This window comes from Lagenorhynchus albirostris, chromosome 20 (assembly GCF_949774975.1).
Source record: "Lagenorhynchus albirostris chromosome 20, mLagAlb1.1, whole genome shotgun sequence".
In the NCBI taxonomy this organism is placed as follows: domain Eukaryota; kingdom Metazoa; phylum Chordata; class Mammalia; order Artiodactyla; family Delphinidae; genus Lagenorhynchus; species Lagenorhynchus albirostris.
Genome location: NC_083114.1, coordinates 13,459,333 through 13,485,237, shown reverse-complemented (window position 1 = coordinate 13,485,237; position 25,905 = coordinate 13,459,333). Strand labels below are relative to the sequence as shown.

The following is a 25,905-nucleotide window of genomic DNA, read 5'->3' as shown; positions in this document are numbered from 1 at the left end:
GTCACTCCTACTCTTTCCCCCAGGGAGGGAGCCCAGCCTCCTTCCTTCTGGGCATAAGGCAAAAATTATAATACAAGACCCCTGGCTGCCTTCTAGGGGTCCTCTCCCTTTTTATTTTCTTAATTAATTTTTTAGTTTTTGGCCGTGTTGGGTCTTTGTTGCTGCACGCGGGCTTTCTCTAGTTGCGGCGAGTGGGGGCTGCTCTTCGCTGCAGTGCGCGGGCTTCTCATTGCAGTGGCTTCTCTTGTTGCGGAGCACGGGCTCTAGGCACGTGGGCTCAGTAGTTGTGGCTCATGGGCTTAGTTGCTCCGCGGCATGTGGTATCTTCCCAGACCAGGGATCGAACCCGTGTCCCCTGCACTGGCAGGCGGATTCTTAACCACTGCGCCACCAGGGAAGTCTTCCCTTTTCTAACATTCACAAGGAGACCAAAGTTGGCAAACACGTATTGCTTTATTTAGTGTTTCTCTGGATTGCAGAAGTGTCAGCAGTGGGCTGAGACCCCCCCAGGAGGGCAGAGGCAGCTGGGCAGTCCCCCAGCCCCTCTGGGGAGGTGGGGGGGAGGGGAGAAGCAGCAGAAAGAGGTGACGCCCCTGCAGCTCCTCCCAAGGCCGGCCCCTTCCCCAGGCTCCCAGGATAGGGAGGGGGGTCAGGGGCCAGTAAAGGCCCTATGTCCTTGAATTGGGCCCAAAGTATATGGGCAGGGTGTTTGTCATCCTAAGGCATGGACTCAGGCAGGAGAGCTCCTCCCACCTGGTGGCCCCCAAGGGTGATTGCTGGTCAGGAAGCCACATGCACTTAAGGCATGAGCCTATTTCACGGGGCCCCCATCCCTGGGAGAGGCAGTGAGGTGTGCTGAGGACAGGGTTGCAGTCTGGTTTTGCCCCAACCTGTTGGATGACCTTGGGCAAGTCCCTTCCCCTCTCTGGGCCTCTGTCTCTTGCTCGTCACACCAGGAGACTAGACTAGGTGATCTCTCAGAGTCGTCCAAATTCTATGCTCTAGGGGTCCTGTCCCTACTCCAGGATGCCCTCAGGCTGGGATGATATTAGAAGGGCATTTTTAAGGCAGGAAGGAGGGGGCAGGCAAGGGTGGTCTCAGCCCCCAGGGGGATATTGGAGTGGGCTACAGGTGGGCAGGCAGACAGACAAGGTGCCAAGGAAACGAGGAGGAGAGGGTGGCCTGGGCAGGGAAGAGGGCACCAAGGCCCAGACCGCCCACCCTCTCAGCTCCATTCCCTGCCCTGCTGGAGTCAGGGAAAACACATCCAGTGTGTCTTGGGGGTGGGAAGATGGCTTTTTTAAAAAATAGTTTCCTATAAAGCATCAAAAAATCTCAGAGAAAACCTCAGCAAAAGTTCCCTTCTCTCAAATATTTGGCATTGGCAGTGGGGCTGGCGTGGCTGCCTCTGGCCCCGGCTTTCCTATTGCTGTGGCCCGGCCTGGCCCACTCCTGGGGCAGCTCCCTGGTCCCTGCTGCTCCCTCGAGAGAGGGGCGAGCGGCAGGCAGATTTTGTTGGTGGGCTTCAAGGTGTCCCTGGGTCCCTGTCTGGAAGCTCGAGTCTTTGGTAACTGGGAAGGGGAGAAGGGGATGAGCAAAGCACTGGGAGGCGGGAGGGGGGTCCAGTGGGTGCCTTCATCACCGAGAGTTCAGCCGTGGGGCCACCTGTGGGACAGGGGAGAAGCCCAGGTGGTGAGCAGGAAGCAGCGGTGCTTCGAGCACTTGTCTTCACGGCTTAGATATGTCACAGCGCGGGGGGACAAGCTGGGGGCGTGGTCTAGAGGCCTTGGCACTGGAGACTCCAACCCTATTCCCACGGGAGCCACTGCCCTGGCCAGAGCGGGCCTCCCCTCCCCCCCAGCACACTCTCACCCCCCCGATCTCCCCCGCCCCTGCGCTGCCATGTTTATGACCCTCTGCACTGTGGGAGCTCAAAGGACCCACAGCGAGGCGCTCAGGCTCTGCCCAGCACTGCTGAGGTTGGAAGGCTCGGCCACCAGAGACTCTGCTCTGGCCCCAGGGCCCTCAGCGGGAAGCAGGGTGCTGCTGCCGGGCCCCACTCACCACAGCCAGGTGCCCGTTCTTGGCCTTGGTGACGAGCAGCTCTGAGCCGGTCGTGAAGTCGATGATGCCATCCCTGCCGGGACCCCCTGCGAACGTGATGCTGGAGGGAAGGTGGTGAGTGAGGCCCGCCCGCCCCACGCACACACAGCCCCCTCCCCGCCCCTCCCCGCCTCACCTGCCCTGGTTGATGTTGATGTTATTCACGCGGTCGGCGCTGAGGGCTGTCTTGGTCAGTGTCTCAATCACATGGTCACTCTGCAGCACCACGTCCCCCTGGGGGCCCAGATGGGGTCAGGGGTCAGGCCCTGCCCAGAGCTAGAGAAGCACACCCCCCCAACCCCCCATCCCCCCCCCCCGCCGCCTCCCAGTCCCCCGAGGGGCACCTTCTGCTTATTGTCCTCACGCTGCACGTGGAGCACAAAGAGGCTGTCGCTCAGGCTGCTGACGGAGATTCCTGAGGCGGAAGGGCAGAGGTCAGGGATTAAGGGTCATAGCAGGGGCCCTCCCCACCCAGCCCTGGACTCCGGCTCACCGGTCAGGTTGGCGTACTCAATCCTCTGCTTGACTTTGGCATCCTCCACAATGACCACGGCGTTGGGCGTCAGCAGCAGCTGCCGGGAGCGGGGCTTGTAGCCCTTGCGGTCATATTTCACGACAGGCACCGCGTACTGGGGACAGAGGGTGGCTGAGGGGCCTCCTCACCCTCTGCCCAGGCCCTGACTCCCCAACCCAGTCCTCGGGCAGCAGAACTGTTTGCGATTGAGGGTGGCCGGCAGGCAGCGTCTCACCTGGATGGGCTCAGAGCCCAGGGCCTGCAGCACTTTGGGGCTGATCTCATCTGCGCCTGCAACCCAGATGGGGGAGGGGGAGGTGAGAGGAGAAGAGGGGGGACTAGGATGGTGATGGAGGGCTTACGCACTGGAAAGTCAGGGGCTCACCAAGCCGTGTGCTGATGAAGAGCCTGGGGACACTCTGGGGGTAATTGTCCTTCTTGCCCTTGAAGATCTCACTAGCCACGGCTTTCTGCTGCAGCTGAGGAGACAAGGGCAGGGAGGGGGGCTGTCAGAGGGATGGCGACCATCACAGCAGGGACAGGCCCAGCCTCAGGAACTGAGACAGCTTCCCTCACCCTCTCTCTGGCCCCAGCACCAGAGGCTAAGCCCTGCCACCAACACTCCCCTTTAGCCCCTTCTCTCCCTTACCCCCATCCCCACTGACCAAGGCACGGGCTCCTCAGAAGGGTCATGACAGACACTACTGTCAGGGTTCAGGCCCCACTTTGGGGATAATTCCCCATCACAGCAGGCCTTGGAACCCCTGGGATAAAGCTCCGGCCTGGGATCCGGCTGGTTGCTAATACTCAAAGAACTACTACAGGTTGGGATTTCCCTGGCACTGCAGTGGTTAAGACTCTGTGCTTCCACTGCAGGGGGCACAGGTTCGATCCTTAGTTGGGGAACTAAGATCCTGCGTGCCACAAGGTACGGCCAAAAAAATTTTAAAAATTTTTAAAAAACCACTACTGCAGGTTAATTCTGCTGCGTGCGTCCTTTAGCATCATCCTATACTGAGTTGGGAAATACAGGCATGTCAGCCACCAATGTCTCTCTCTGGAACTATTCTTATTCTATCAGGCTCAAGCTGCAGCCTTTTCAACACAGGGCTCTGGGCAGCCTCTACCAGGCCAGCGGAGCTGGTCTAGAAGATAAGCCCTATTTGCCGTGCAAAATCTACTCCAGCCTCGGCTTCATACATGAGGCCAAACGGGCTGGGATCCATTTGAGGGCACGTGGTAAGTTGGGGTGAAGGTCCTCCAGGCCAGCACTCTTCGAGTGTCCCCCTGGCTAGTCCCCCAATGTCTGCCTCCCAGCCCCATACCTGCTGCTTCCACTCAGGGCTGATGCTCCGGCAGTACTTCCACACCATATTCTTCCGGCACAGCTCCCGCAGCAGTTCCGAGGCCTGTGGGCGCGAGCGAGGTCAGGGCACCCAGGCAGCCTGGCTCCCTTCCCTCTGAAGACAACAGGCATGTGCCTACCATCAGGCCTTGGCCTAAGTGACACCCCCTCAGCCTGGACCACTCTTCCATTCCTGAGTTGCTTCTTTGCAAAGAACTCATTCTTGGGACTTCCCAGGTAGCGCAGTGGTTAAGAATACGCCTGCCAATGCAGGGGACGCGGGTTCGAGCCCTGGTCCGGGAAGATCCCACATGCCGTGAAGCAACTAAGCCCGCGCGCCACAACTACTAAGCCTGTGCTCTAGAGCCCGTAAGCCACAACTACTGAGCCCGCGTGCCATAACTACTGAAGCCCGCGAGCCTAGAGCCCATGTTCTGCAGCAAGAGAAGCCACCGCAATGAGAAGCCCACACACCGCAACGAAGAATAGCCCCCACTCGCTGCAACTAGAGAAAGCCCACAGCAACGAAGACCCAACGCAGCCAAAAATAAATAAATAAAATGAATAAATTTATAAAAAAAAAAAAAAAAGAACTCGTTCTCTGCAGCCCAGCTCCAGTTCCCTTCCCTTCCCTGATGGCTCCTCTGGTCACATGGTTATTAGGTCCCTCCGCTGAGCGTGCTGGTGGTTCCTAACTCAGCAGGGAGGGCCCACGGACCTCACGCAGGGCAGGTGGCGGCGTGGGCCAGGAAGTGTCCAGGATATTCCGGGGCAGCTGCCGCCGCAAGTTGAGCAAAAAAGAGGTGCGCACGTGATCCAGGAAGAAGGCATTCTCGGGGCAACGGGGTGCGTGGCGCAGAATGAAGCCACGGATGAGCCTGTGTGTGGGGGTGAGAAGCCTGGTAACGGACCCCCGCACACACACACTCTGCACCCCGCCCCCCATGGCGTCCAGTGCTCACCGCCGGATGGTCTGTGCTGCCCACTTCCTCTTGGCTGCCTTCCTCCGGCCCAGGGTTCCTCGCCACCACGACTGGATGCAGATGGCTGCAGAGACCATAGACGGCTGACCTCTATCTCCTCCGCACCCTTACCCTAGCCCCTGCCCTCCTGAAGACCCCTGGGCACCCAAACCTGATCGCTTCACCCGGAGGAATTTCTGCCGCCAGTGAAAGCCCCTCCAGGTGGCCTGGATCTTCGTGGCTGTAATTGGGAAAGAAAGTCACTTGGCCAGAGCGCAAGGGACCCGGCTGGGGGCCGGGCACTGTCAGAGCTCACTGAGTGGCATGAGTAAGGGGAGTGGCTGAATGAGCATTAAGTGAAGGGAGAGTAAATGAAAGAGCAAGGGAGCGAGCAAAGCAACATGAGAACATGCTGAGTGTGTAGCCAAGGGCAGAAGACGGGGTGCTGGCGCTGGGGAGGAGGGCAGCTGAATGTGGGCGTGGCGGACTTCCTGGAGAAGGAGCCCAAATGCAGTGATTTCTTTCCTGCTCCCCAGAACGGACTCCACAGGGATAGGAAGGGTGGGGCCCCTCTCTCACCCAGGCTCTGCCGCCGGACCTCCAAGGCGTCCTCTGTGGCAAACAGGGTCTTGGGGAAGCGGATGAAGATCTTGGTCCTGTGAAGGCAGCACTGATCAGCCCCTGGTTGCCGCCCCCGTGCCCTCCAAACACCAGGCGTGGGAGCCACTCACCTGCCCATCTTGTACTCTTCCGGCTTGTAGCCGAGGTGTCTGACCAGCACAGCCACCCCATCCTGGGGCCGTCCTGCCCATATGGGCCATGTCTCTGGGCACAGTGACTTGTATCTGGGGACAGGAGGGGCAGCAATGCACTCAGCCCCCACCCCTGCCAGCATCCTTCTCTGGGGGCCCAAACCAGCTTTCCCGGGCATCTGCTGGGTGCTCCCACTGACTCACAGCTCACAGAAAGCCTGAGAGGTCGCTCTGTTACTATCCCCACTTTAAAGATGAGGAAATTGACGTTTCTCATCTGCTGAAAGTCATGGGGCTAGAAAGTGGTAGAGATAGAATTCACACCTGATTGACTCCCCAGGCCCCTAACTCAGGATAACCCCAAAGCTGCTCTATCCTTTCTGAGCTGATTGGAAACTCTGTCCTTTTCACAGGCGTTTACTATCTCCGCTGGTGAGAGATAGGCATGTGGATGCACGCTTCATGGACCCCTGAGCAGCTGCTCTGTGAGGGCAGGGCCTGGGGGGGCGGGGAGGGCTGGTCTTTGCCCTACCAAGCTTGACATTAGGCCTGCAGCATGGAGGGGCCTCTGGTGTGGATCCCACAGCAGCTCAGAGCCCCGTCCCTGAATGGGGCGGAGAATCGCTGTCCTCCCTCCCGGGATCGAGGCGGCGCCGACGACCCTCCCACCCTTTTCCCCTGGCGCTGAGCCAGGCCCCGCCCCACCTCTGCAGGAAAGCCTCGTATTTGCGGCGATAGGCAAAGCCGGCTCTGCGCACGCGCAGGTTCTCCATCAGCCCCAGGTACTTCACCTGGTGCCGGATCAGCACCTCGTCAAAGCGGCCTGGGGGAGGGATAACCGGGTGGTCAGAGGGCTTTTGCCGCCAGATGGCCGTTGCCTCTGCAGGGGAGGCACAGCCTGCACTGGTCCAGGGGGCAGAGGGCTTACCGGGCTGCTTGGCGTCATTGGGCTTGATGCAGCGGACGTAGGCAGGCTCCTTAGACTTCAGGATCTCCACCAGCTGCAGGAGGCTCATCTTGAACTGGGTGGCCACCTGGTCAGCCAAGATGAACGGAAGGTTGGTCGGACCTGGGCTGAGGCCGCTAACCCCTGCAGATGCCGCTCCCTGTGGCAGAGCTCTGAACCCCCCCAGAGACCCCTCCCTGGGGCAAAACAGAACCAGTTCCCACAACTACCCCTGCCCTGCGTGGGCCCTTACTTTTTTTTTTTTTTTTTTTTTTTTTAATTACGACACTTTATTCCAGCATCGGCAAAGGTCAGAATTCTGAAGCTCCTGAAGACTGGGCAGCATTTCCAAGGGAAATGTTACAACTTTACAAGTTTTGTTTCTTATTTAATTCTACATGCAGGAACTGAAACTTGGTAAAAGAAAAAATGCAAAAAAGCCAGAAAAAAAGATGTAATCAAGTTGTAGCATAGAGATGTGCTCTTCAACTAAATTTACTGTGCCTATTGGAAAGCAAATGAAAGACAACTATCCTAATAAATTAACAGATTGCCAGAAACAGGCTAAGAACCCTCATTTCTATTTACTGGGGAGAAAACAAAACAAAACAAAAACGAAAGCAAAATGAAAGCTCTACTATTTCCATATTTTGTTTAGAGACCGAGGCTGTAAACCCATGAAGGTCAACAAAATCTCCAGATCCCCTTCTCCCATCACCCCTCCCTCACAACAGAGGAAGGAGCCAGACTACGTCACCTGCATCCCTCTGGCCGAGCTAGAGACCTCAGTTGAAGAATCTCATTCCCGTCTTAAAAATCCTGTTCAGGTCTCCTGGCAACCTCAATCCTATGTCTTCCTTTGGCAGCCACTCTTTCTCTTTTTAGAATTCCAGGGCCGCATTCCTAAACAGTGTGTCCTACTGCTATGCGTTCAACCGTTATCCCTGTACACTGCACTGCAGGACCTTCAAGGACTTCAGGCCTGTGGGAGAAGCGGATGCCTCAGCAAAGATTTGCAATCCACTGCGGTCCCATTAATGCCAGGGGCACATGCCTGGGGGTTCTGGAAGCATCAAGAAGGGGCAACTATTTCAGTCTGTGGGGTTAGGGGGCATCAGGAAGAGTCTTCTGAAAATAACCCTTCAGCTGAGAATTAAAGGCTAAGTAGGAGACAGCCCGAAGGCAGGCAGGAGGGGACGGCATTCAGGCAGAGCAACCGAGTGAGCAAAGGCTTGGTGTACACGGGGCACTACAAGCAGTGCAAGGATCCAGAGAGGGAGTAAAGAAGATAGTGTTAGAAAGGCAGTATCACGGTAGGACTCGAGAGCCACATTGGGGAGATTAAATTCTATCCTGAGGGAAACAGGGAGCCAAAGAGGAATTTGGAGGGAGGGAATGACAGGAAAAGATCTGCCATTTGGAATAGCTCTATAGCAGACAGGTGGAGGATGGTTGGTAAGGACAGACGGGAAGCCAGGAGACCACAGAGGAGGCTGTGGCTGGCTCAGAGGACCAAACTGGAGTAAAGGATACAGAGAGGCCAAGAGGCAAGGGTATTCAGGCAGCAGAAACCGGCAAGATCCAACGGTTGTTAGGATGAGGGCAATGGGGGAGGCTGAAGAATCAGGGATGATGCCCAGGTTTCTGTCCTTCAGGACTGGGTGGAGGGTGGTCCCTGCCCTGAGTTAGGGAAACAGAAGGAGCAGGCCTGGGACACTGGATAGTCAAGGGCCCTTTAGACTACTGGGGTCTGGAGTGCCTGCAGGCCACTTGGAGATCAGTGGAATCTATGGCTTGCTGGAGAGGCCTGGATTGAGTGGGTGTGTCCTCACGAGCGTCAAGGAGGGGGATATGAGGCCATGGATGAGAATGCTCAGGGAAGGGGCGGGGGTGGGGAGCAGAGGGCAGGGTCCCAGGGAGTCAGACTCTGGACAACATGCTGCCTCCATGGCCTCCCTGCCTGCATGTCTTGGCCTGCAGCGCTGTGGCTTCTACCTCTCCATGACCCTGCTCTTCCTGGGACTGCCCTGGCACTCCTCCTGCCAAGCCCAGCAGCCACACCTCTGACCACAGCTCACTGGAGCTCTCCCTGCATCTGGCACCACTGGCCATATCTGCCTTTCCCCGTCTCTCTCCTCGAAATGTCACTTTCCTGTCCACCTCCTGGTTTTTTTTTTTGGACTGTGTACCTGTGTGGGGCCCTCTGTCTATCTGATAAGCACCTACTCATTCCCAAGTTATCTCAGATGCTTCCTCCTCCAGGAAGCCCTCCCTGACCACCTCCCCTCTTCGACTCCCTCAGGCAATTTGCTGCTCCCTCAGTTTCCATAGCACCCTGCGCACATTTCTAGGAGAGCACCTGTTCATTTTTGTATCCAAAGTGCCCAGCAATGTCCACTACAAATGCCTGCTGTGGGGGTGAATGCACGCAAGCGCCCGCACAGACACAGGTGTACACATACACGTCCACACTTAGAGACAGTGCACACACAGGTACACATGGAAGTAAGCACAGATGCACCCACGGGCAGCCTCCCAGACACACACCGATGCACAGTCAGGCACCAGTGAACACACGAACTCAAACACACACTGCTAACTCGCAGCTCATGCAGGCACTGGTCCCGCTCCCATGCACACACACACCCCCTCGGGTCCCACAGCCTTCACACCGTCTCTGGCCGCTTCTTGTCACTGAGCTCGCTCCGGTCAAAGCACTGGCTCATGATGGGATTTTCCGAGCTGCACATGGCCTGTGAGGGCAGAGCAGGGCGTCATGGTGGGAGCACAGGGTAAGGCCTGTCAGATTCCTGGGGCAGAGGTCGTACAGAGCCCCGACCGCGAGCCCTCCCCCTGGTCCTCCGCACCTCCTTCAGGTTCCGGAAGAGAAGGTCATTGTTTTTATCCAGAAACCCTGGAAGGAGAGAGCAGAGGTAAGGGGAGGGAGAGCCCCTCTCCCCACCCACTGTGGGGACCCAGCCCCAGGATCCTCACCGGTCACGTTGTAGGTCACCTCCCCAGCATAGTGCAGCAGGCGGAACTCCCCGCGGCCCAGAGATTTCCTGGTCCGCTGGTCAGCCAGCTTGTGCCTGGGGGTGACAGGGAGAGGAAGCTGCAGATTGCTGGCCTGAGCCATGCACCCTGCCTGCTGAAGAGACTTCAAGAGAGGAACCAGGCATCCAGTAAAAAGCTGGCAGAGCGGGGCCACCTCCCTGCACAGAGGCTGCCACAGAGGCTCAGAGAGGTAGATGGCTTTGTCCTGGGTCACACAGCACCAGGACAGGGACCTTGGCCTCCGCACTGCCAGGGCATGCTGGGTGGAGGGCTACTTGGCGTTGCTTTTGGCTGTTACATGGCTCTGCTCAGAGGGCTGAGTGCTGCCCACTACATTTTAGGACTGGAATCTGCCCCAAGAGACTACTTATGTCTTAAGCATGTTTATACCCTTTAGCCCGTTTTCTACTTTTAAGAACAATTCCAAGCAACTAACCAGAGAGACCAGGCAGAGATTTAAGGCACAGAGATAGATATTCGTGGCAGCCCTGTTTTCCCAGCAGAAACCTGGAGGCTGGACAGGGCCCCCAGAGGCTGGGTGAGAGCAGTGGAGTATCTGCTTTAGAGCCGCGGGAGGAATTGTTTTGAGGAAATTTTTCTGTTTGATGATACAGGAAGATACTCAGTATATAACATCATCCTGAGCCTTACACACAATAAGTTCTCAACTACGAAAAAAAAATGTATAGAAAAAGGCAGGAAGAAAATGTCTCCAATTATTAACAGTGGTGACCTCTAGGTGACAGGATTACAAGTGGCTTTTGCACACGTTCCAACTTTTCTCTGATGAGGGACATTATTTTTACAGCCAGAAAAAGTTTTCCTTTTTCTTTTTTCTTTTTCAGGCAAGGCTTTACTGGGGCCCCTGCTACAGCAGGTGCGGGGAGCGAGAACAAACAACAGGTTCCCTTGCTTGCTCGCTCCAGAGAAAGGTTTTTAATATTCTCTTAAGCAAAAGCTGTTCAGGGGCTTCCCTGGTGGTGCAGTGGTTGAGAGTCCGCCTGCCGATGCAGGGGACACGGGTTCGTGCCCCGGTCCGGGAGGATCCCACATGCTGCGGAGCGGCTGGACCCGTGAGCCATGGCCGCTGAGCCTGTGCGTCCGGAGCCTGTGCTCCGCAACGGGAGAGGCCACAACAGTGAGAGGCCCGAGTACCGCAAAAAAAAAAAAAAAAAATTGCTCAGGAATTCCCTGGCGGTCCAGTGGTTAGGACTTGGCACTTTCACTGCCGGGGCCCAGGTTTGATTCCTAGTCGGGGAACTAATCTGCAGCCCTGGGCCTGAGCCCCAGCTCTGGACTTAACTAGATGTGAGATAACCTTGGGCAAACGGCTTCACCTCTTTGAACCTCAGTAAAACCTCCTCTAGGGGTTGCTTCGGATTAGAGGAGCTGATGTACTCAAGATACACAGGGCGGAGCTGGAACAGAGAGGCTTGTTTCTTTTCTCCCCTCACCCCGCTTTAGGGGATTCCTTAAATGTAAAGGAATTTCCAAATAAGGAAGCTAGGAAAATCTTAGGAAGTTTCATTCTCGAAAGGAAAAGGAGGAAGCTGTGCTCCTCGCTTGTGACTCTGCGGACACACTAGGAGCCGCGGCTCTGTGTGCCTGTCCTTCACTTAGTGCCTCCTCTGGTCATCCCCTTGTGACTGGTGTTCAATGACTGGGGGGATTGCAGGCTTCCACAGGCTCTGCCCCAGGAGAGCCCCACAAGCCCACTCACGTCAGGAAGTGTGGATGGTGCTTGACGGTGTCCTCCAGCTTCTCCAGGAAGGTCAGGTCCGTGGCCTCCCCGGGGCGCAGACACTCCTCATCCTGGGGGGTGTGGCAGAGGGTGAAGGACGTGTGGGGGAGGGACTGGAGAGCACAGGGACTCAGGGGTCCCCATGGGAGGCGCAGACACAGAGGAAAGGGGCAGATCACAGGGAGCCTCCCAGACCTGGCCAGCACCTCACCTCACCCTCCACAGACAGCCCTGTCCTGTCCCTGATCAAACTCTGGGTCTCTGCGGAAAGGCCCAGAGAACAAGGGGAAAGGGGTGATGTCATCCCACCCAGCCCCCAACACGGGGCCTCGGAGGAGCAGACGGCTCACCAAAATGGAGATGATGCCCTTGAACTTCTCCTCCACCAGGTCACAGATGATCTTGTTGTTGAAATACTGGACAGGCTCCCACTGAGGGGCAAGAGGGGAGGAAGGCATCATCATGGGGTCCTGGCACCTCTCCTGGGGAGACCGACGCCCGGGCTTCCATGGCCGGTGGGGATGCCCACAGGCTTGCACTCACCGCGATGCCCTCTGCCTCATACTCCTCCTGTTCCGACTTGAGAGTGAGCTCAATGAAGAGCTGCTGCAGCTTCTCATTGCAGTAATTGATGCAGAACTGCTCAAAGCTATGAGGGAAACAGAGGAGCCCTCAGTAATTCCAGGGGACACGGGACCAGCAGCGGGGGAGGGTTGGGATGAGGCCCCACAGCTCTAAGGGAAGAAACACAGAGCAGGACCCAGGTGGCTGGGAAGACACGGGCAGGAATGTGAGAGGCCGGGGAAGAGGAGAGGCACCAGGACAGGGGAGACGGGAGGAGGGACAGGAAGGGGACAGTGGGGCTCTGACCTGTTGTTCTGAAACACTTCGAAGCCATAAATGTCCAGGAGCCCGAGGACCGTGGTGCTCCGCCAGCTGGGGCTCTCAGCATCCTAGGGCCAGATGACCAAGAGCATGGGTCCCAACGTTCGCCAGCTCCCAGCCCCGGGCCTCCCTGGTCTGCCCTCCCTGCCACCTTGGGAGCAGCAGGGGCCAAGCCCTCACCTTGGAGGCCAGCGACCTGTTGATCTTCGCGACCAGCCAGGTAAAGGTGCGGCTGTACACGGCCTTGGCGAGGGCGTCTCGCGCGTAGGCAGCCTGTTCTAGGTTTAGCGGGCTCAGGAGCTGGGGGTGGAGAGTGAGATGGGGAAATGAATGCAGCCCCTTCCCACCCCGGTCCCTTCGCACTCAGGAAACTGACCACTCTGCCCTCCCTGCCCACAATGAGTCTGGGGTTGGGGGGCACCAGGGGAGGACACAGTGGCCCCACCAGAGGGAAGGTGGTATAAGACAAGAGACCTCATTCCTGGAGGAAAAAAAAAAAAAAAGAGGCCTCATTCCTGGAGGTGAGTCTTCCTTCCAGCCTCACCCTCTTGCTGTGTGACCTTGGCCAGCTCCCTGAGCCTCCCTGAGCCACCCGCCTTATGTCCTTCCAGCATTGCTACGAAGACCAGCCGAGCAGACCAGAGGAAGGGGGATGATGGGAGGAGGGCTGCCGTACAATACCTGCTCCCGCCCCCACTAGCCCCTGAAGCAAAGGCTGGCCCTCACCTCTTCGCCCTTGGCGATGATCTTCCTGTGCGTCAGGGCTTCCCGCAACGTTGAGCCTTCCACACCAAGGAGCTGCCGAGGGAAGGGGTGGGCCTGGTGAGGGTGCACTCCCCCTGCCCCAGCTGCCCTGCCCTCGCCCTCCGCTTGCCCCACTCACCCGGGTCAGATACTTGAGCTGGTTCTCGGTTGTGACCTGGGCGTTGCTCTCTTCGTCGGCAGCAAAGTGGATGTTGCCCAGATGCAGGACACTGGCCACGATGCTCAGCAGGTCCTGGGGGGACAGGGAGGGGTAGGTGGGGGTTACAGGAGGGGCTGAGAGCCCCACAGGGGCACACAGTGGATGGTCAGAAGGAGCCGGGAGAGGGGCTTCCCTGGTGGCGCAGTGGTTAAGAATCCGCCTGCCAACGCAGGGGACACGGGTCCAGGAAGATCCCACATGCCGCGGAGCAACTAAGCCCGTGCACCACAACTACTGAGCCTGCACTCTAGAGCCGCGAGGCACAACTACTGAGCCCACGTGCCACAACTACTGAAGCCCACACGCCTAGAGCCCGTGCTCCACAAGAGAAGCCACTGCAATGAAAAGCCTGCGCACTGCAATGAAGAGTGGCCCCCGTTTGCTGCAACTAGAGAAAGCCCGTGCACAGCAATGAAGACCCAATGCAGCCAAAAATAAAAAATAATTTAAAAAAGAGAACCCATTGCTTTCAAAAAATTAGCAAAAGACAGACTGTCTCTGGCAGAAATGGAACTCCTTCTGCCTCTTCTTATTTTCATATAAACAGAGACTATGGTACCTGCATGCAGCAACGAAGACCCAACGCAGCCAAAGATAAAATAAATAAATTTTAAAAAGGAGGCAGGAGAGGTGGTAAAGGAAATCTGAGAGGAAAAGGCGGCTAGAGTAGAAACGGGGTGTAAAGGTAGACGGAGATTTTCAGGGTATGACAGGAGAAAAGGGAGGGTCCCAGCAGAGGCCTCACCTCCACCTCATCCTCGGTGAAGTCGATGACCGTCAGAGCCTTCCTGACAACCTTCCAATCGTTCTTGTCGTTGATGGAGGAGACTTTGGCGCACTGGCCCTGGAGGACGGGCAGAGCTGGGTTCTAGCCGTGGCACTGGGCTCCCTGGGTGGCACCGCCCTGCCTGGCCCCTACTCACCTTCACCAGGTACAGGTAGCTCTGGGGGTTCCGTTCCAGGCCCAGCCTGCGCAGTGTCTCCTCCTCGCCCCCCTCCAGCAGCTGGTAGAAGATGTGGAAGTTCCTCTCCCCGTGATTCTGGTGCACCACCCGGGACTTCTCCAGGAGGTAACTGAGGATGTGGCCACCCACAGGGGCGCCCTGTGGGCAGGGCAGGATGTAGCGACTGCTCAGGGGGACTGGGGACAGAGCCCAGCTTCCCCTTCCTCCCCTGCCCTCCGAATTCCAGCTCTGCCAATGGCTCAGGCAAGTCGCCCCCTCTGGCCTGTTTCCTCCTCTGAGAAATGAGGACGCTCAGCCCTATCTACCTGGCAGCTCCACTTGGATGTCCGACAGGCATCTCAGTCTCAACAGGCCTGAAACTGAACTCCTCATCTCCCCTCCTCAAACTAGCTCCCTCTTCCCATCTTGGTCAACCTTCCAGGCGTTCAGGCCAAGCAGTCTGCAGTCCTGGAAGCCTCTTTGTCTCCCACACCTCACATCCAATCGGACAGCCAATCCTGCTGCCTTAACCTTCAGAACCTCCAGAATCCAACCACTGCCAACACACTGGGCCCAGCCACCATCATCTGTCATCTAGATTTAATAATCCTCAGCTTCCTAACTGCTTTCCTTGCTCGGCCTGGTTCTCTACCTTCTATTCTCAACAAAGCAGCCAGAGTGATCATTTTAAGAGGAAAATGAGGTCATAACACACTTCTGTTTCAAACTTTCGGGACTTCCCTGACGGTCCAGTGGTTAGGACTCTGCGCTTCCACTGCAGGGGACACAGATTCGATCCCTGGTCGGGGAACTAAGATCCCACAAGCCACATGGGCATGGCCAAAGAAACAAACAAAAAAACCCCCCCAACTCTCTAGCCTCCCTTCCACTCAGAGCTTTAAAAAAAGTTCTTACAAAGACCCAAAAGGACGCACAGCATCTAGCCTCCTCTTCTGTTCCTTGGCCCCTTGCTCTCTTCTCCAGCCACTCTGGCCTCCTTGTCGTTCATGAACACGTCAAGCACTTTCCCCATGAGAGCCTCTGCACTGGTTGTGCCCTCTGCCCGGACTCTCCTAGGTATCTGCACAGCTCATTCCTCTGTCTCCGACAAACTTTTACCAAATGCCACCTTCTCAGTGCCTACTTTTAAAACAGCAACTGCTCCTGCCCGTTGCCTCATTTTATTTTTTGCCGTGACACTTGTCAGCTAAATTGCATTTTTCTGTTTACTGTCTACCTCCCTGGAGGCAGGATTTCTGTCTGTTTTGTTTCACTGCTGTACCAGCAGCACCTGGAACAGCGCCTGGCACACAGTAGGTGCTCAATAAATACTTGCTGGTGCCAAAGACCTGGCCCGTGGGCGCCTGCTGAATGGGAATCCCACTACCCCTGCCCTGCCCCGCCCACAGGTACCTCACCCACAGGTACCTTGAAGTCAAACTGCACGTCCATGTACTTCCCGAACCTGCTGGAGTTATCGTTCCGGAGGGTCTTGGCATTTCCGAAGGCCTAGGAGAGAACAGGGGTGTGAGGCGTGCCTGGCAGTCTCTCTCTGCCCCTCCCGCCCCCCAGATGCTGCTGGCCCCTCACCTCCAGCACGGGGTTGCTCTGCAGCAGCCGGTCACGCACGGCACCGCCTCGCTCAGGGGCTGGGCAGGTCTCAGCATAGAACTGCAGCAGCCGCTTGGTGGCCTCTGTCTTGCCTGCCCCGCTTTCCCCAGAGATCATCACGGCCTGGTCCCGGCGCTCCGTGCGCAGTGCCCGGTATGCAGTGTCAGCCACCGCGAACCTAGGGCAGAGGCCCGTCAGGAGCTTAGGGGGCCAGGGGTCAAGTGGCTGCAGGGGGTGGGAGTTCCACAGGTAGGACTGGGGGTGGGCGCTCCCATGTCTGGTGGGGTTCACAAGGGGGTGTACCCTTGAGGATGGGGGAACCCTCCAAGGTGTGGGTCAAGAGAGATCCTACCCAGCTGAGGATGGGAGTCATATTCAGACAGAGGATTGAGGGGATCACTCATGGGTGGGGGGATTGGAGGTCATTCAGGTGAAGGTTGAGGTCACTCATAGGTAGGGCTGGGAGGTCCCTCAGAGGTGGGGGTCAGAGGGTCACTGAGGTTGGAGGGCCATGTTCAGGTAGAGCTGGGGGAATAAGTCATGAGTGTGAGTTGGGGTGGAGGCTGGCGGGGTCCTGCCCAGATGGAGTAGAGAGATTCACCTTGGGTGGGCACTGGGCATTCCTCACAGATGTGAACTGTGATTCATTCCAAGTGGGAGGTCGGGTGGAGTCATGTCAGGTGGAGATGAGGGGGTCACTCATAGGAGGGGGGTCACTCACAGGTGGGGTGGCACCTCATAGAAGCTGACGCCCCGGTAGCGCTCCATGTGCTGCCGGCTGTAGATCTGTAGGTCCCGGTAGGGGTTGACAGAGACCAGCACAGGGCCAATGTAGGTCTGGGGGTCAGGGGAGGAGGGTCAGAAGTTTCTCCCAGAGGCCCCTGAGCCTCTTTCCCTCACAGCCTGCATCTGTGCCCCCAGCACCCCCTGCATCTTCCCACTCGGGCCTCACGTAGATGAGGTTCTCCCGGAAGCGTCGCCGCAGGTTCTCAATGAAGGCTGCCTCGCTGGTGAAGTTCTCCAGCAGCACGAAATCCTGTACCCCGACCCGGTCACGGGCGGTCAGTGCGCTCTCCATGGTCACCCGCACCCCGTCACTGCCCAGGGCCTGCAAGGAGGGGCCATGGGAGAGGGTCAGCGGCAGCAGGGTAAGGGAAGGCCACTTCTCCCCTCCAGCATAGCCTGCGGGACTGAGAGGACAACCAGGGGCACATGGACACAGGGGGCCTGGACACACGACGCAGGGAACACCCAGGAGACGGGTGTACCAGGCTGGGTACAGTGGGCTTGGATGGCAGGAAGCTGGTGCATGGAACACTGAGGACGCAGGTCCCAGAACAAAGACCACATGGGACCTGAACACAGGACACTGGAGCACAGAGCACCCAGAGGACACAGGGGCAAGGCCACTGAATCCAGGGAGACGCTGGTTTTGCGCAGAGAAAGGGGGGGTCATGAGAGTAAGAGAAAGAATGCTCTATTGACCTTGGACAAAACCCCTCCTCTCTCTGGGCTGTGTCCTTCTCAAGAAGGAGGAGTTGAGATAGACCAGGTGACCTCAAGTCCCTTAGCTCTGGGCCACGTGTGACAGGTGCTTTGTAGGACAAATAGCTCAAAGTGAGTTCTACAGGCAGGGTGGGGCCATCTCTCCCACACCCACTCCCAGAGTCTCCAGGAGGAGAGTGTCTAGGGACCTAGCAAGACGCCACCCCAGGCCACAGGAGAGGGATTCCCCCAGGGGACCTCCCATCCCAGCTGGGTTCAACACCCACCCCAGAAGGGGGGCCCTCCCTCCCACAGCTGAACCACGCCCTCCCCTCCAGCTGCCAGGTTCACAGACGCACTCCTCCCCTGAGAGCCCCGAAAAGCCTCAAGGGAGTGGGGATTTTACCGCGGAAAACACAGCTCCCTCCGGACCCCATTAGAGGGTGGGGAGAAGTACAGGCTCAACAAGGCCCTCACCCCAGAGCACACTCTTCAAAAGAGTCTGAGGGCTCTAGAAAATTGACACCAAGAGTGTCAAGGGTCAGAGAAGAGCAAGGTGGCCACCGTGGTGGGAGGGGGGTGTAGATCCCCAAGAGGCCACTAGGCCTCCTCCGACCGCAGACCACCCAGATCTCTGGCCGGGGAACCCCTCAGGGTCTGGCCAGGGGCCTGCCTCTCCTAGGCCTGTCCCTCACTGCCCCCTCCCCCCTCCAATACTGTCCCGAATCTGCCGCCAAATCTGGCCCGAGCTCCAGCCCCCTTGCCCTCTGGGTGACGGGTCTCGGCGCTCTCGGCCCTCCCCGGGAGCTCTTCACCCGGCCTGGGTCCGAGAGCCTCACCCTCCCTGCCTCGGCCTCCTCCCCCTGCAACTTTCCGGGACGTTTTTCCACCCGAAATTCCTGGGCCGCGCCCGCTTCCTGGCGAGGCCGAGGCGGCGCCGCGAGGCCGGGAGGGACGCCCGGGACCCCCGCCCTGCTCGCCAGCCCCGCTCACCGACGCTCGGTAGCGCATCCTGCCCCGTCGGCCTGGCGCCCTGCTCCGCTGCCCGAGCTCTCGCCTCGGGGCTCGGCGGCGGCGGCGGCGGCGGCGTCACGAGGGAGGGGCCGACCCGCCCCCTGTTCCGCCCCCTCCGTGAGCCTCGGAGGCGCGGGACTCCCCGGACGCCCCCGCCTCCTTCGGTGCTTGGACTCGGGGGTCCCTCCCCAGCTGGTAGGGGTGGGGCAGGAACTAAGGGGGATCTCGCGGCGTGGGTGGGTACAAGGGTGGGGGCGGGGGCGGGGGCGGAGCTCCCCGCCGGGCAGGGGCTCCGCCTGAGTCAGGTTTTCCAGGAGGGACTTCGTTGGTTCCAGGGTGGGGCCCGGAACCCGCGCGGCCGCCGCGTCTACACTGACCCGGAACTCACTTCCGGGCTTGTATCTACAGTACGCACTAGGCCAGGCGCGGGACTCACTAGGCAGAGGCCCGTGGGTCCCGGAGGAAGCAGGATTCCCACCCCCACACTCCAACCTCGAGTCCCGGGAAAGTTAAAAATAGAACGAAATGTCCAAATACGGCCGGCGCGCCCGGGCGGGCGGAGCCTCCGTGCGGGACACTGTCCACCCCCGTACACTCTCTGGAGGGTGGATCCCGTGTCTTTAAGTCTCTAGGAAATCTCTTTAGTTTCCCGCGTCAGCACAGAGCGCGTACCCCAGGGACGAAGGCAGCCAGAGCACCTTTGCCGAGCGCGGTGCGTGCCCGGCCTCCATGGAGGGCTCAGCTTTCCATCTGGGGAATCCACGTCCGACTTCCAGCATTTGGGGCAATACCTTTCTCCCCTATCGAGGACATCCCGACTAGGGCCCCTGTGCCCAGGGGCTCTTCACCTCTCTCCTTCCTCTGGAGAGGGTCTCCCTCTACTGTCCCTCTGGATCCCTCCATACTTTCTGCCCAGGACATCCTCCCTCTACCCAAACCAGCCCCCCAGCAGCCCCGCCCTCGCTGGGCTCTCAGTGGGCAGCAGCCTGGGGGGCAAGCTCTAGCTCAGATCCCAGCGCTGGTGGGGGTGTGATGGCTAGTGCTTCTTCCAAAAGGCTGGGCTGCTTCTCACAAGCTGTATGACTGCCAGCAGGTCAGTTAATTTCTGGGAGCCTCTCCTTCAGCCTTAAAACGAGGCTAATACCTGTCTCAAAGGGCTGTTGAGAAGGCTAAGATAAGCCGCCAAGGCACCTCCCAGGCCTTCAGTAAACACCACTTCCCTCTCGGACAGACACTCTTTGCACACACGCTTGGAGCAGACCTACTAAGAGCCAGGTCCTGGGCCAGACAGGTCACACTTCTTCTATAGCGGGGAAAGCCCCTCAGGCGTGTCTGCCTGCCAGTTAACAAAGAGCTCTCGAACTTTACTTGTGCCCCACCTGACACATAAGGAACCCGAGGCGCAATCGCCGGATGCTGACTTGACCTAGGGGGCAAAAGGGCAGGGCTGGCACCCAAAGCCTCAGCGTGCCCCTCTCTCAGACCTGGGCTCCCGGGGGAGGGAGGGAGGTTGCGGCAGGTGCGGGTTGTAGCCTCGTGGGGAAGGCTCATTACCTCGAGAACAACAGCCCGGCCGGAGCCGCGGCCCTGGGGACCCCGCGGCGGGGGCGCCAGCTGGGAGATGGGGCCCTCTGGAGGGAGCGAGGGGACTGGGTGCCACCGCGCGCAGCTGGGAGATGGGTGGGAGCGGAGGGGGCGGGGGCCTTAAATGCCACCAGCTTCGGGCTAAGGGCGGGAGGAGGCCCCCTCCGCGAGGGGCCTCAGCCTCCCGCTCACCCGGAGTGGGAAGGGCCTTGGAAGACTGGAGGAAGGGGGTCCAGCCGGTCCCCACCAGGAGCACGGCTCCGGGGCGGTACAAGGACTAGGCTGGCTCGGCTGGCGGCCGCCCGCGGGCCCGAGGCGAGGAGCTGGCAGAGGGGCGGGGCCTCGCGGCCGCAGTGCCCGCTCCGGCCGCCGCCGCGTCAAGCGGCAGGAATGAGGGGAATCCGCGTGCGGAGGGGTACGGCCGGCCACCCCCGCCCGAGCCCCGCCGCTGCATTCCCCGGATGCCCGCTGACTCCCTTACAGCCGCCGCCCGGCGGCGGAAGGAGGGGGCGTCTCCGCTGCCAGGCGGGCCAGAGGGCCTGCTCCCCGACCACAGCCCCTGGCCACCGCCACCGGCCGCCTCGCCTCACTGGACGGAAGCGCCCGCCCGGGAGAGGGGGTAGGGAGGCGGGGGACAGAGCGTGTGAGAGACACCGCGGCCAAGACTGCAGCGCCGGGCGCTTCCTGCGTTCGGAGCGCTGTCTTCTGGTACTGTACTCCTTTCAATGCCCTCAGCCGAGCCATGAGGTCTGTATTATTACCCCCATTCTACAGACGGGGAAACTGAGGCTGGGCAGGCGAATGACGTGTTCAAGATCCCAGGACTAGTAAAAGGAGGGGTGGGATTGGAACCGGGAAGTCTACCACTGTCTACTCCTGCAGGGCTGCCCTGAGGGAAAGACGCCTGCCTAGCGGCTGGAGGATTTCCCAGCTTCTCTGTCAGGATTAACATGCTACCGCCAGGCCATGACCTTCCTTAGCGAACCCATGACCGCAGTGCCCAGTACCCACCCTTGGCGGTGTTGTGTGATTATTGACATGTAGGCCTTAGGAACGGCAGCTAGGGAGTGGGCCATGACCTGTGCCCCCAGCATGGCCCTGGACCTAGGGGCTGGCCGCAGGCTGGGGTGCAGCTGTGACCCCTGAGTGACCCAGGACTTATTTCCCAAGGATGCCTCTGAGTCTCCTCCCACCTGGGGAGGTGTTTCCCATAAAGGTGGCGCAGGCCCAGCAGACCTGGGTCATCCAGTGCCCGTTACCTAGTATGGGCCAGGTGCCCCCAAGCCTGCCCTCTGGAGGAGTGGGGAGGGCAGTGGGCAGCCTCAGTTGTTCCCCTGGCTCAGGTCTATGCGAGTCTGGAGAGGGTGTTCTGAGGACCCCCAGATTGCTAACAGAAACTGATTTCCACTGAGGCAGCCTCATGGCCTGTTGGGGCAGCGGAAAAAACCATAGCCTAGAGCTTCCCTGGTGGCGCAGTGGTTGGGGGTCCGCCTGCCGATGCAGGGGACGCGGGTTCGTGCCCCGGTCCGGGAGGATCCCACGTGCCGCGGAGTGGCTGGGCCCGTGAGCCATGGCCGCTGGGCCTGCGCGTCCGGAGCCTCTGCTCTGCAACGGGAGAGGCCGCAGCAGTGAGAGGCCCGCGTACCGCAAAAAAAAAAAAAACAAAAAAAAACCATAGCCTATTTCACCCACAGCACATGCTGGGCACAGAACTGGTGTTCAGCTTTTCTATTATCAAACATATCTTAGGTCTGGGCCCAGGCTGCCCCACCAAGGACTGTTCCAGACTGAAGGGAACTGTTGCGAGGGGGAATGGAAAGAAAAGTTGGAGACTTAGGGGTTCTACCTGATATCTCACTGGGCCCCAGTCAAGGGCTGTATACTCTGGCTCCAGAACCATGGGCCTTTTGCCTGCCAGACACCTCTGTCTGGGGGTCCAGCAGAAGTAAACAAAGCGCCTTGCCCACTAACCCATCCTCCTTGTTCAGTATCCTGTAAGATGAGAGGAGGCGGGCACCTCCAGCTAGTCATCACCGCCTGGCATCAAAAGGCCCGCCCGGGCTTCCCTGGTGGCGCAGGGGTTGAGAGTCCCCCTGCCGATGCAGGGGACGCGGGTTCGTGCCCCGGCCTGGGAGGATCCCACACGCCGCGGAGCGGCTGGGCCCGTGAGCCATGGCCACTGAGCCTGCGCGTCTGGAGCCTGTGCTCCGCAACGGGAGAGGCCACAACAGTGAGAGGGGGAAAAAAAAAAGGCCCGCCCTCCTCGCTCCACTCCTCACACCAAGGAGTCACTACCTGCTAAAACCTCCCCTTGGCTCCTGCATCACTGCTCTGCCCCTGGACCAAGCAAGCAGCCTCCAAACTGGCCTCTCTGCCTTCCTCCCGCCAATCCATTTTCCCACAGCCGCCTGTAGTATTTACAAATGCAAATCCGATCAATTAACATCTCATGTTAATAGAGTGAAGGTTTATAGGGCACCTGTCCATATGCCAAGCACACCCACTGCTTCTCGCCAGGCCCCTGTATGTGGACTCCAGAAGCCCCCTGTGTCCTCAGTTTACCCCACTGCTCCTGTGCTCCTATGTGGCTACAGGGGCAGCCGTCTCCAGTCCCTTCTCTCCCCATGTCTCCCTCACCACCACAAACAGCCAGGAGGAGCTGCTTCCACCTTTGCCACCAGCCGCGTGGCTCTAAGCTTCAAGCCTTTGCACCTGCAGCTTCCTTGGCCCTCGCACCCAAACCCCTCCCCACCTGACTGACTCTTAGTCATCCTTGAAGATTCAGCTCAGGTATCACTTCCTCCAGAACCCCTTCCTGACTCCCCGCAACACACAGCCCCCTCCTTATCGCATTCCGCTCTGATCGAAGGTTTCCTTGTCAGTCTCTCCCAGGAGACTGCTCCCGCTCCAGGCCGGCACACAGTGGGAGCTCAATAACCCCTCGTGGACGCCTGTGTGAATGAATGAATCACAGAGCCCGGGAGTGTGAGCAGAAGGCCGGAGCGTGCCGGGCGTTGAATAGGCCGTGGGCCAGCCATTCATTCTCTCATTCATCTCGGAGCCCCCCAGCCGCCGCACTCACACGCAGGGGCCACTGGCGCGGCTGGGCCGGGGGGCGGGGAACGGGAAGGGGCGGGGCCCGGGCGGCTTCTCCGGAACCCGGAGGCAAAGCCGGTAGCCGGAGGGCCCCAGAGGGCGCGCAGGGCGCCTGGGTCACGCGACCCCAGCCGCTCCTCTCCGCCCTCACGTTACCCGCAAGAAATCTAAGTCTCTAACAGACCGAGTCCCGGAGCCACCGGGTCCTGGGACCCCGCACGGGCCGGGCCGAGCCCACCCTCGGCCCCAGCGATCCCTGGGCCGGCGACCCCCGCCTCCCCAACCATAGCTCCGGGCCTGCCTCGCCGCCCGGCCGCTTACCCTCTCCTCCATCCCGTCCGCCAGCGGAGCCCCCCCACCCCCGGGGCCGCGCGGCTGCGGCCCTCCCGGAGTTCCCCGTACCCACCGGCTTGGCTTCTCGGGTGCGCGGGCGGGGGCCAGGCTAGTCGGCGTGGCCGGCTCCGGAGTCGGCGGCCCAGGCACGCTCTCCCCGCCCAGGGCCCGCCCGGGGCCGGGCCGCTCCCTGTCGTCATCCCGGTCAGGGCCCAGGCCCCGGCGCGCGCGCGCACCCTCCGGCCCCGCCCAGGCCGCCCCGGTGCCGGCCCCGGCCCCGGCCCGCGTCCGTGTCCGCGGGGGCTTGGTGCAGCACACTCCGCAGCCAGCTCCCGGGGACGAGGCGCGTCACAGTCATTCACACACATGCACACACGCACCCTCCTCTGGCTGACGACCGGGCCCACTCGCTGTAGTGCTGGGCGGCGTGTGTCTTATGGGGTTCTCCCTTATCCTAGGGCGCCTTTGCATCACCAGAGCAAACCCGACCCTGCCCTGCGTGCCAGGCCAAGTCAGTTCTTCCCCTTTTCTGACCGCCTCGCTCCATTCACCCTCCTTCTCCACCCACGCTACTGCTCTGAGCCGGCCAGTGTCTGTTCTTCAGGCCAGACGGGAAAGCAGCGGCATTAACTGAGCCTGTACTATATGCACCTGGAGCTTTGCATGCGCTGGTCCTTAGATCTCAGAGCGGCCCTGTCACCTCGGTGTTGTTAGCCCAGTTCATAGGCCAGCCCACTGAGGATCAGGGAGCTGGAGGAGAAGGGATTCAAACCCAGATCCCCGCTTTGAAACACTCTGCTCCTGGTGGGCTTAAACCCTACACTCTTCCTTCCATTTACCCCTTGTTGTCCAGTCTGTTCCTGTCCCACCAAGGATCAGAATGCTTCCCCCACTGCTCACCTCTTTCCCGAGGGGTTTGCTTGAGAGGAAGCTGCTGGGCCCTGGCGAGACACTGCCACCCTTCCTCCCAGCCCAGAGCATCCCAGCTTACAAGCTTGCAGGGCCTGTGGGGATGAACCACACGGATGATCTCCCCGGTGGGTATCAGCTCCACTTGCAGGGCCATTCCGTCTGTGGATAGCCAGCGTGCTGAGCACTGGGGCCTCTGAGCAAAAGCCCGTCTGCCTGCCCGCCCGCTGGTTCTGGCTGCTCCCGGAACCAGGAATCTAGTCTCACGCTGGGATGGCCGCTTGGTTCAGCTTCAACTCCAGCCCCGGGGGATGTGTCTGGTCCAGTGCCTCAGGACACAGCTGGAGCAGCCCAGGTCTGATTGGGAGGCCTCTTGGCCCAGCAGGGTTGGGGCAGGAAGAGGAGGGGCTGAGGGACGGAGGAAATGCTTGTTGTCCCAGGTAACCAGAGGAGCTGATGCAGCCACCCATGGGGGACCCTGGGCTCCAGGTCAAAGGGTAGGAAGCCTTTCTCCCCAGCAGCTCCATGGCCAGGCCTCTCCAGCTGCCCTCTCACTGGTATCAGCTGGAGAGCACAGTGACCACTCCCCAAGTCAGAATGTACCTCCTCCCTAAGCCAAGAGGATCCATGAATAGGCACAGTCCCCCCCAGCTTGTCCGCCTCCCACAGCGGCAGGTGAGCCCCTGGAGTTTGAGGCGCCAGGCTGCTGGGGACTGGCCATGTTGGGCAGAGGGGTTAGCTGGAGAGGCAGGAGGGCATTGTGAGGAGGCCCCTGTCCCACCCTCCTCTGGCGCCTCAAATGCTTGAGGTTGGTTCCTGGGTGGCTTGGCGTTGGGGAGCCTTAATCTTGTTTGCCCCTTACTTTTCCGTAGCACCCTCAGGTGCTCCCCACCCCCAAATGTTCCTGTTTTCCTATCTTTATTGTTGCTAAATCACAGCTGACACTTTCCTGGCCTGGGACTGAGCCCTCAGGTCTCCGGCCATTCCTTATAGGAAGTGCAAAGGGGGAAGTGGATGGGGAAAGCGATCTTTCCAGAGGAAGATGCTGGCAGGGGAGGGGTGGAGTCCAGTGGGCCTGCGCCGCCGGCCCCTCGGGCAGGCACTTTCCCTGGGCACCCTTCCTTCCCCCCCCCTCAGCTTCCCCCGCCCAGGAAAGGCCAGCAAAGCTTCCTTCCTTCCTTCCTCTGGGAAGCACATCTATCCAGGGCAGGATCATCCCTGGCGGCCACACAATGGCCCTTATCAGCCGTGGAGCCAGGCACAGAGACCCAGCGCACACTAAGTCTCACATATTTCCTGTTTCCACCCAGCGGGTCAGGGCTGGGCCCAGAGCGGCCATATCCTGACTGGGGCCAAGAGGAGGGAGAGCACCCCCCCCTTCCCCTTCCCGCCTCTCAATCATTGCTGGACTCACCCCTCCCTGCTAACAGGAGGCAGGGGTAGGGGTGTGTGAAGACTTAAGGGCAAAGGGGAGAGGTGGGCACCTAGAAGACAAGCATGATCCAGAAACAGGAGAAACGGGGACCCCTGGAGTCAGGAGCCCTGAGGTCCAGCCCCAGGGCTACATCAATCAGAATGAAGAGCTGGATAGACTATTGTTTTTTTTTTTCTGCGGTACGTGGGCCTCTCACTGCTGTGGCCTCTCCCCTTGCGGAGCACAGGC

The 25,905-nt window shown here is 59.5% G+C and overlaps 1 protein-coding gene across 6 annotated transcripts; it reads right to left on the bottom strand.

Annotated features, from left to right (window-relative positions):
• Positions 1-434: 434 nt before the first annotated feature.
• MYO1C (myosin IC) lies at positions 435-24,565 on the bottom strand. 6 transcript variants are annotated; one of them, XM_060135308.1, is made up of 32 exons: positions 24,325-24,560; positions 16,774-16,929; positions 16,543-16,658; positions 15,801-15,999; positions 15,639-15,719; positions 14,190-14,369; positions 14,012-14,110; positions 13,186-13,299; positions 13,029-13,100; positions 12,483-12,602; positions 12,288-12,370; positions 11,961-12,066; positions 11,768-11,848; positions 11,397-11,488; positions 9,617-9,711; positions 9,490-9,536; positions 9,295-9,375; positions 6,605-6,710; positions 6,382-6,499; positions 5,656-5,769; positions 5,504-5,580; positions 5,097-5,165; positions 4,925-5,009; positions 4,681-4,840; positions 3,943-4,026; positions 3,003-3,096; positions 2,853-2,908; positions 2,597-2,732; positions 2,448-2,518; positions 2,240-2,337; positions 2,065-2,164; positions 435-1,665 (listed from the first exon to the last, which is right to left on the bottom strand). In XM_060135308.1, exons 1-32 carry the CDS (start codon positions 24,397-24,399, stop codon positions 1,639-1,641), a joined length of 3,192 nt encoding a protein of 1,063 aa, XP_059991291.1. In that variant the 5' UTR covers positions 24,400-24,560; the 3' UTR covers positions 435-1,638. The 6 variants fall into 6 exon arrangements, 5 of the variants coding, with proteins under 5 accessions (XP_059991291.1, XP_059991293.1, XP_059991292.1 ...); XM_060135310.1 differs by lacking the exon at positions 24,325-24,560 and adding an exon at positions 23,407-23,545; XM_060135309.1 differs by lacking the exon at positions 24,325-24,560 and adding an exon at positions 18,300-18,458.
• Between the last annotated feature and the right edge of the window lie 1,340 nt (positions 24,566-25,905).